The sequence below is a fragment of the Plectropomus leopardus genome, chromosome 6, assembly GCF_026936395.1.
Source record: "Plectropomus leopardus strain MGB_pleo_1.0 chromosome 6, ASM2693639v1, whole genome shotgun sequence".
Taxonomy (NCBI): domain Eukaryota; kingdom Metazoa; phylum Chordata; class Actinopteri; order Perciformes; family Serranidae; genus Plectropomus; species Plectropomus leopardus.
The window spans coordinates 21,869,321-21,880,045 of record NC_142181.1 but is presented as its reverse complement, the minus strand read 5'-3'; the positions used below and the strand labels follow the sequence as shown (position 1 = coordinate 21,880,045).

The following is a 10,725-nucleotide window of genomic DNA, read 5'->3' as shown; positions in this document are numbered from 1 at the left end:
TGATCCACTTGAAGGGGTTGGGAAGGTGATGACGGCCAGTACTACTGCACCCGCCGTACAGTACTGGTAGGCTATTGACAGTTTTGGGACAGTGTAAAGTCTAATCAGATGGGCTGTCCCAACATCAAGTGGGCCACAGCCAGCTGGTCAATTTTTTTTCCCCCCTACATTTTTTTTCAGACATTGCCGGTGGTGTCCCTGCAGCCAACAAGGTGTGCCATCCCAACTGGCATTTGCCAGAATTGCCATATGGCCAGTTAGAGCCTGACAAAGAGACCTAAAATAACCACAAAAAGGGGCAACAACCACAAAGAGTTACCTCAAAGAGTGACAAATTGACTAAATTTCCTCTTTTTGTTTCCCTGGGCAGAATTTCCTTGTAGCACAAAGAGAAAATATTGTGTCAAAAATATTTTTAAAAAGTGAATAAATAATTAAATAACTTTTGAAGATTTGACCAGTTTGTCAGACTGCTGAAGCCTCACATTATTATTATTTTTTAAACTCTGAAATGCAATTTTGTAGAGAACTTTCTTTATTGTTTCCTGCAGTGTTTAATAGCCAACCAAAGTGCCTGTTGCAAAGTGCTGTACAAAGAAGGCAGACTGGATTGAATTTATAAGGTTCTGTTGCTGTGATTGTTGTTTTAAGCAAAAATGCTAAAAAAAAAAAAAAAGAAGAAAAGAGCAGTACATGATGGGCATATGAGTATTGTTTTAAGAACTGTAAGGCTTGTAAGAATGTGATCCTACCTTGATGTATGTCATTTTTACCTTTTGTTTTGCAGCAAAAATCAAATCAAACAATCTAAGTAGGGAACATTTTTCTACCATTTATTTTATCACCCACACATAGAACCACCTCTTTTGATTCCAGAAACTTTTAAGATTTTTATTTCATTGCAACAAATGGACCAAGCAACAATGAAACAGGGTCAGAATAACATTAAACACACACGTTCAAAACATGACATGAGTTGACAAAGTTTACAGTTTTGTCCTGGCTTTCATTTTTTTTATATAACAATATATGTTGTACAATAAACTTCTCATTCATATCATACATGTATGTCTCAGTGAAGTGTGTGTTGTTGAAGGAAATGTATACAATAAGCACACTGTATGACACTGTCAGTATCATCCCAAATAAATAAATAAAGTTTGTATAAAATAGTAAAAAGATGTTTTTATATCGTACACAAACGAATATAAAGAAATATATTATAAAAAAAACAAACAAACAAACAAACAAACAGATGATGCATAGTTTAAGAACAACATTGCTTTGAGTCTAAAAGACTTGACCAAACAAACAGGCTTTAATCAGTTGGTTTTCCATACAGAGTCTGACTGAATTATCTTAAATACTGTGTTTTGAAAGCAACTCATATCAGCTCATATCAGCTCATGATACAATGACTTGTTTTCTCAAAATTATCCTCATAATCTTGATTACACACAACATCCTCAGAGGCTATCATCACCAAGGTCCAAAGACATTTTGTCTTCACCAGGATTGGGTGAAAGTCCCCTCTGCCATGGAGATTATCACTTAAAACTACGATGAATAATCTCATCCCTTGTCTTAACGCCTCCTCTCATCTGATCCTATGGATGCCACAGAGAGGCAATTAGCGATGACTCACACAGGCGGGCGAGAAGAATCCTACACATCATTGTCATGAATCTCCAAAGAGATTCTCATCCATCATCTGCTGCAGAGGAAGACTTGTTTCACAGCTGTGATGCTGAAGCCCTTAGACCTCATCTTAACCTTAATGTCCTCTTGAGTCTGTTTAAACGGAGTCTTCATCAGATAGACGATCCTCCTGAAACCTTCCTCCAGTCCCATGCCAGTGGTAGCTGAGCAGGGCTGGATGAACCAGGACCTGCCTTCACACACTTTTCTCAAGTCCAGGGTCAGGCAGAGCGCCTCTGGGCTCTTAGCTCCCTGAAGGTCCTGTTTGTTGGCGAGGACGACGAGAGGGACTCCTCTGAGACACTCAAACCTCAGGACCTGGGAAATGAAGGATACAGAGCACTTTAATTACTACAGTATACAACAATATTTCTAAATAAAGTGGCCTATTGTATGAAGATTTGTTTAAGCTTCCCCTATTCAGCATGAAGCACTATATAAAGACCTAATACACACAACTGCAACAAAGTATTATGTAGCTATACATGGGTAGAAGGACATTTTTAAGATAAGATAATCCTTTATTCGTTCCACAGTGGGGAAATTCACAATGTTACAGCAGCTATGAGAAATAAAAACAGTATAAGCAGTGAAAGAACAATACAATAGTAAAAAAATAATCACAAATATTAAAATATTAAAATGTTAGATAAACAGATAATGAATGATTGACTGTATAACACAGTGGTAATGAAATATAATGCATTTATCTAGGTAACCCTTTATTTTATAGAGTATATGTAATTCATGAACATGCCCACTTAATCTCAATTGAACAATCAAGTTCAACTAAATTATTCTGAAAATATGTAGGTATGTTCATAAATGTATACTCTTTAGATAGACAAAGTACACAGATGAAGTGTTAAATCTAAACTAATAAGCCTTTGAAATATTAATAATAATATTTAAACTATCTGAAGACAGACTATCCAATAAAAGTGTTCACTTTATCTGTTAATTTAATTATAATTCTTCTTCATTCTACATGACAACTGAGCAAACTTGCTGATGAAGGCCATGAGATCTTGTTAAAAACTAACTGAAATCTTCTAAGTGGATTACAAATTAAAAGAACCGTATGTAGGATTTGGTGACATCTAGCATGAAGATTTCAGACTGCAACCAGCAGAAACTTTTCCCATGTGCCAAGCGTGAACCAGGAGGTAAATTGCCCGCAGAGTGAGGCCTTTTCCAATACAAACAGTAATTGACCCATTTAGAACCCGTGTTTGGTTTGTTTATAAAGCTTTTGTTGAAACATGGCAGTGCAACATAGCGGACTCCATAAAGGACCAACTCCCTACATGTATATGGCTCATTCTGAGGTAACAAAAACATGGCAATCCTCATTTCCTGGAGTGTTATCAATCATTCATTAAAATTCTGTACACAAAGTTATATTAGTGGACAAATACATTAATTAACACTGAAATGTTTATATTTTTGCCTAAACTTTGTGTGCTATAAGCCATACATTTTGCTCATAAATAATTCTGCAGAATCAAGTTCACACTCAAGTTCAAACGGTTTCGCGGTGTAACGAAACCAACGAAACCAAAAGGGAAATCGCCCAGAAAAGCCCAGCCATCGCTAACTGGTGATCTGTTAAGGCCCTGGTCGAGGCTTTAAGTAAAAAGTTCCCGATGGTGGAAATTAGAAACGACGTCACAAGGAAGCCAGCAGGCGAAGCTGGCCGTGAGCAGAGCGGCGGCGGCGGCGGCGCCGAGGAAAAGAGGAGATCCTCGACACGGATCTGCATAAGTTTTACCTCCAAATCACGGCCCTTATTCTTGAAATTCTTCAGCCGCTGGTTGTCCAGTTTCTCGTTGTCAGCCATGTTAGCGGTTCTGGTTGTGTTGAATGCAGTTAACTCGTGGATTTAGCTGGTGAGCTACCCTTTTCTGGTTCCCTTTTCTCAGCCTTTCGCTAACGGACTATTTTTTGCTGCTCTGTCCGCGGTGCATACTGGGATTGCCGGTGGTGGAGGGCAGCCTCGCGCTGGCGTAGAGGAAGGGTGGGGAAATCCCCTCCACTCTCATTGGTTTCACTGTGAACATGCAGCGCGCGCCACACAACAACATACAAACTTATGATCATCCTATTCAGTAACTGGCCTGTGTTTATACGCATGTATATTTTATACACTGGGAGAATGTTGAGTTTTTACTTGAGTGTTTTCCATCAATTTTACGACACTACATCTCTATTTTACTTTCTTTTACTTGTATTAATTTAACAGCCATATATGAATAACAAATTAAGATTTGAAATATAAAATATCCTAAGATATGATGTTGCTTTTACTGTAAATTAAAATATCAATATAGGTTGGGCTTAGATGTAGTATGCACAGGCCCTGGGCCCATAGCATAAGGGGGGCCCTGGCTCTCATCTGCAAAATGTTGCTCAATTTAACAGGGCCAGGAAGAGATTTTAAATAACCCCAAGAATATGCAAAGGATCTGCAAAGAGCAGAGTTGGACTGGGAACAAAATTCGGCCTTGGCATTTTTCCTCTGGACCAGCCCATTAAAACCAGCCCATGTTAGCTCTGTTATCCATCTAATTTGTACTTACATTCTACTTATTCCATTTTTTTCTGTCTTGATTTCATTTGTTTCCCATTTGTCCTCTCCTGATTCACCTTTGACAACATGACATTTCATTCCATTTATTTTATTTATGAGAACAACACACATAATCAACAATACTGTAAATGTGCCAGTGTAAGCCATCTGGCTAATTACTGATCCACTTGAAGGGGTTGGGAAGGTGATGACGGCCAGTACTACTGCACCCGCCGTACAGTACTGGTAGGCTATTGACAGTTTTGGGACAGTGTAAAGTCTAATCAGATGGGCTGTCCCAACATCAAGTGGGCCACAGCCAGCTGGTCAATTTTTTTTCCCCCCTACATTTTTTTTCAGACATTGCCGGTGGTGTCCCTGCAGCCAACAAGGTGTGCCATCCCAACTGGCATTTGCCAGAATTGCCATATGGCCAGTTAGAGCCTGACAAAGAGACCTAAAATAACCACAAAAAGGGGCAACAACCACAAAGAGTTACCTCAAAGAGTGACAAATTGACTAAATTTTGTTTCCCTGGGCAGAATTTCCTTGTAGCACAAAGAGAAAATATTGTGTCAAAAATATTTTTAAAAAGTGAATAAATAATTAAATAACTTTCGAAGATACCAGTTTGTCAGACTGCTGAATCCTCACATTATTATTATTATTATTATTTTAACTCTGAAATGCAATTTTGTAGAGAACTTTCTGTATTGTTTCCTGTAGTGTTTAATAGCCAACCACAGTGCCTGTTGCAAAGTGCTGTACAAAGAAGGCAGACTGGATTGAATTTATAAGGTTTTGTTGCTGTGATTGTTGTTTGAAGAAAAAATGCTAAAAAAAAAAAAAAAAAAGAGCAGTACATGATGGGCATATGAGTATTGTTTTAAGAACTGTAAGGCTTGTAAGAATGTGATCCTACCTTGATGTATGTCATTTTTACCTTTTGTTTTGCAGCAAAAGTCAAATCAAACAATCTAAGTAGGCAACATTTTTCTACCATTTATTTTATCACCCACACATAGAACCACCTCTTTTGATTCCAGAAACTTTTAAGATTTTTATTTCATTGCAACAAATGGACCAAGCAACAATGAAACAGGGTCAGAATAACATTAAACACACACGTTCAAAACATGACATGAGTTGACAAAGTTTACAGTTTTGTCCTGGCTTTCATTTTTTTAATATAACAATATATGTTGTACAATAAACTTCTAATTCATATCATACATGTATGTCTCAGTGAAGTGTGTGTTGTTGAAGGAAATGTATACAATAAGCACACTGTATGACACTGTCAGTATCATCCCAAATAAATAAATAAAGTTTATATAAAATAGTAAAAAGATGTTTTTATATCGTACACAAACGAATATAAAGAAATATATTATAAAAAAAAAAACAAACAAACAAACAGATGATGCATAGTTTAAGAACAACATTGCTTTGAGTCTAAAAGACTTGACCAAACAAACAGGCTTTAATCAGTTGGTTTTCCATACAGAGTCTGACTGAATTATCTTAAATACTGTGTTTTGAAAGCAACTCATATCAGCTCATATCAGCTCATGATACAATGACTTGTTTTCTCAAAATTATCCTCATAATCTTGATTACACACAACATCCTCAGAGGCTATCATCACCAAGGTCCAAAGACATTTTGTCTTCACCAGGATTGGGTGAAAGTCCCCTCTGCCATGGAGATTATCACTTAAAACTACGATGAATAATCTCATCCCTTGTCTTAACGCCTCCTCTCATCTGATCCTATGGATGCCACAGAGAGGCAATTCGCCGATGACTCACACAGGCGGGCGAGAAGAATCCTACACATCATTGTCATGAATCTCCAAAGAGATTCTCATCCATCATCTGCTGCAGAGGAAGACTTGTTTCACAGCTGTGATGCTGAAGCCCTTAGACCTCATCTTAACCTTAATGTCCTCTTGAGTCTGTTTAAACGGAGTCTTCATCAGATAGACGATCCTCCTGAAACCTTCCTCCAGTCCCATGCCAGTGGTAGCTGAGCAGGGCTGGATGAACCAGGACCTGCCTTCACACACTTTTCTCAAGTCCAGGGTCAGGCAGAGCGCCTCTGGGCTCTTAGCTCCCTGAAGGTCCTGTTTGTTGGCGAGGACGACGAGAGGGACTCCTCTGAGACACTCAAACCTCAGGACCTGGGAAATGAAGGATACAGAGCACTTTAATTACTACAGTATACAACAATATTTCTAAATAAAGTGGCCTATTGTATGAAGATTTGTTTAAGCTTCCCCTATTCAGCATGAAGCACTATATAAAGACCTAATACACGCAACTGCAACACAGTATTATGTAGCTATACATGGGTAGAAGGACATTTTTAAGATAAGATAATCCTTTATTCGTTCCACAGTGGGGAAATTCACAATGTTACAGCAGCTATGAGAAATAAAAACAGTATAAGCAGTGAAAGAACAATACAATAGTAAAAAAATAATCACAAATATTAAAATATTAAAATGTTAGATAAACAGATAATGAATGACTGACTGTATAACACAGTGGTAATGAAATATAATGCATTTATCTAGGTAACCCTTTATTTTATAGAGTATATGTAATTCATGAACATGCCCACATAATCTCAATTGAACAATCAAGTTCAACTAAATTATTCTGAAAATATGTAGGTATGTTCATAAATGTATACTCTTTAGATAGACAAAGTACACAGATGAAGTGTTAAATCTAAACTAATAAGCCTTTGAAATATTAATAATAATATTTAAACTATCTGAAGACAGACTATCCAATAAAAGTGTTCACTTTATCTGTTAATTTAATTATAATTCTTCTTCATTCTACATGACAACTGAGTAAACTTGCTGATGAAGGCCATGAGATCTTGTTAAAAACTAACTGAAATCTTCTAAGTGGATTACAAATTAAAAGAACCGTATGTAGGATTTGGTGACATCTAGCATGAAGATTTCAGACTGCAACCAGCAGAAACTTTTCCCATGTGCCAAGCATGAACCAGGAGGTAAATTGCCCGCAGAGTGAGGCCTTTTCCAATACAAACAGTAATTGACCCATTTAGAACCCGTGTTTGGTTTGTTTATAAAGCTTTTGTTGAAACATGGCAGTGCAACATAGCGGACTCCATAAAGGACCAACTCCCTACATGTATATGGCTCATTCTGAGGTAACAAAAACATGGCAATCCTCATTTCCTGGAGTGTTATCAATCATTCATTAAAATTCTGTACACAAAGTTATATTAGTGGACAAATACATTAATTAACACTGAAATGTTTATATTTTGCCTAAACTTTGTGTGCTATAAGCCATACATTTTGCTCATAAATAATTCTGCGGAATCAAGTTCAAACATTTAAGCGCCAATTTGCAAAACACATTTCTGAAAGAAGAGGGACTTTCACTGTAAACATACAGCTAAATGCTAAACAGAGGTGCTGAAGTTAAATGTAAATCTTGCAGGAATGATGATTTGATTTAATTACCCTATGAAGTGTCTTGCGGGCCTCGTCCAGCCGCTTCTGATCCCAGCTGTCCACCACAAAAACCAGCCCAGCTGTATCAGTATAGTGATGCCTCCAGTGGGGCCTCATCTTCTTCTGACCCCCTACGTCCCACACTGTCAGGCTGGGGCTGCTCCTGTCTGTCTCCAGTGTCTCCACGTTGAAGCCCACAGTTGGCACGGTCACCACGCTCTCGTTGTACTTCAGTTTATAGAGCAGGGTGGTCTTTCCTGATCCGTCCAGGCCCAGCATCAGGACCTGTGCTTGTTTACGAGGCTTGGATCCATGCATGCCCATGTCCTAAAAGTGCAGTTTGTGTTTATATTTAAAAAAGGATGGCTTCTTCTTTCTGTATTGCTGTGTAAACTAGCTGCCTGCACCCAGTGTCTCCTTTTGTACTGTCTATCTGTAGGCTTAGTGTGTCTGGTCTCTTATGGAGACTGTCTACAGTCAGTATGCTTTATGTACGCACTGGCAGAGTGACCCCTCCCCTCTGTTATTATGGGATTTCTCTCCTCCCTGCGTAGGTTTCAGTAAGGCTATTTATATCCAAAGTGACTCTGCAACTAAGTGCATATAGTTCTCCAGTTACAGCGGCATAGTTAGTGGAGTCACATGAGGCCTGCTACAGGAAGACCATGTTTGGTACAACGAGAAGATTGGGTTTCTTCCTGTCTGGAAGTCCCATAGCAATGACATCACAGGGACAGTTTGGTGGAGGACTGCTTGCCCTGGACTGATGGGTAAATTACACTGACAATATGTAGAGAGCATGTGGTTTCCAGAAACCTCCCAGTTTGGAGTTTATTATTCATCTCAAATTAATAGGCATGTACATAAAACACATGTTGATTTATTAACAGGTATTGTATTATGGTACTATAGAATTGTACAATACTGTAGTACAGTAGGACTGGACAATATGAGCCACATTAAATTGTGGAATCATCTCATATCTAATGCTGGCTGATCTCTGGTTTGTTGCTCTTAAGTGGTCATACATTATTATTTACCCTCTTCTTCACTGAGCCTCTTTATCAGGTCTCTCCTCGAAAAGTACATGGCCGAAAATACAATAAATAAATATATAAAATAAATTAAAGATGGGGGGGGGGCGTTATTAAAGAGGTGTTAGCATCAGTATAGGTGTTACTCATATTTAATGATGAAATAAGACACAATAAATGAAAGATTTTATCCTTGCCTGATTTAAACACTTTCTAGATGAATATCCATGTGAAGTCATGTAGATCCATCCCTAAAAGTCTAGAAAATTCTAAAAAAAGAAGTGAACATAATGTGTGCAGATACTAATAAAGTGAAGGAGAACATATTTGAAGAGGTTTTCATTGAAATGTTTAAGTGCAAACTTGTTCAAAACTCATTTAAATTCACTTACAAATCACTGTTAAAATCCATCTAAAAACAACAGTTTTTGGCTTTATTTTGAAATCAATCGATCAGACCTCTGTACAGCCACACTGAAAGTTGTGGCCATAGGCCGATTGATTAATAAATCATTAACCTTGAAACCATCAGATAATCATAACATCAGTGGCACAATACACCCAGTGTATTACTCAGCCCAAACATAATAATACACGCGGACTCCTGTAATCTTCTAATCTACCAGCAGGTGGCATGGGCTGACTTAAATCAAGCTTTTCAAAAGGGCCACTGTCCATTGTTAAGTCCATTTTGCTGCAAAAATAAACCATGACAGAGCACTTTATAGAGGAACTTGGTGAAAGAACAAGCCATTCTGATATTTAGGTAGAAGGCACAAGAAGGCAGAAGGTAGATTTATTAGTCATTTTTCAGACAAAGTCTAAAAGTTTTAATGGGAATGTTAAAGGAATACTCTAGCCCAGAAATTAACACTGGTATATCAGTTACTCACCTGCTGTTATGTTGAATTTGTGAAGAAAACTATCATCGCATGCCCTCACAGTGACCAAAGAATTCACAAACAGGGGCGACCTCTAACTCACCAGGAAGAGTGTGTGACCCATATAGACCGAGGTATTTGCAGTGACTTAGATTTTGACCTGTGGCCCCTCGCTGCATGTCATCCCCCAAAAACAGTTTACCAGACGGGTAACTGAACTAAAAGTTAAACTTATCTATGCTCTCTTCAATGCCAGACTCTATTGATAACGTTGCTGAACACGAGAACTGCTGGTTTACGGCTGCCTCCATCAGTTACTTTGGTTGTGTTATTGTGTGACTTTGGTGTTAATTTGGATTCATAAAAGTCACATAATAACACACACTAAGTAAGTGAGGCAGTGATAGACCAGCAACTCCCGTGTTCATTGAGGTAAAATGACCGTTTTCGTTAATGGTGTTTAGCTTTGAGCAGAGCATGAATAAATTTTAATTTTTAGTTCAGTTCCTTGAAATGGCTGTCTTTCTATGACGTACTGAGCATACGACTAGAATGAGATTTGGACTATAGAGCAAAATTGTATGAGTTTGTAAATGGATGTATTTTTGCTGTCGAGTTAACATGGGCCCCTATGATTTCAATTCATAGAGAATTTTCTCCATTTTTAGATTCTCCATTTAAAATGGAGGCATGTGGAAAAACAAATTTACAAATTAATGATATTGGTATACAAATAACTGATATGCAAACAGTAATTTGGGGGATTGAGTTTTCACTTAGTGCCTTTTAGTATTTTATGGATTTAACCTCTGCACAGCCTAGGAAACAAGTTGTCTTATTTTAACAAAAAAATCTGAGTAACTATTATTATTCCTTTCACACTTAGTAAGGGCTGTTTGATTTTTTAAATTTTTTTTGGTGAATATCTGTATGTCATTTCTCTTCTGCATTTTATGTATGTCTAATATCTCATGTATGTTATGTTTGACTCTATGCTATATCCATTGAGTTACTTTTGTATTCACTTTTTCTCGAAAAAAA

At 37.7% G+C, this 10,725-nt stretch overlaps 1 protein-coding gene across 1 annotated transcript; it reads right to left on the bottom strand.

Annotated features, from left to right (window-relative positions):
* Positions 1-5,235: 5,235 nt before the first annotated feature.
* LOC121943092 (ADP-ribosylation factor-like protein 14) lies at positions 5,236-8,252 on the bottom strand. The gene is made up of 2 exons (XM_042486482.2): positions 7,779-8,252; positions 5,236-6,449 (listed from the first exon to the last, which is right to left on the bottom strand). The coding sequence occupies exons 1-2, from the start codon at positions 8,091-8,093 to the stop codon at positions 6,141-6,143; spliced, it is 624 nt and encodes a 207-aa protein (XP_042342416.1). The 5' UTR covers positions 8,094-8,252; the 3' UTR covers positions 5,236-6,140.
* Between the last annotated feature and the right edge of the window lie 2,473 nt (positions 8,253-10,725).

Excerpts from the sequence above, each read along its gene's own strand:
- LOC121943092 (XM_042486482.2), bottom strand. The coding sequence starts at position 8,093 with ATGGGCATGCATGGATCCAAGCCTCGTAAACAAGCACAGGTCCTGATG. Across the intron at positions 6,450-7,778 it reads CCCGCAAGACACTTCATAGG|GTCCTGAGGTTTGAGTGTCT; the intron begins GTAATTAAATCA and ends TTCATTTCCCAG.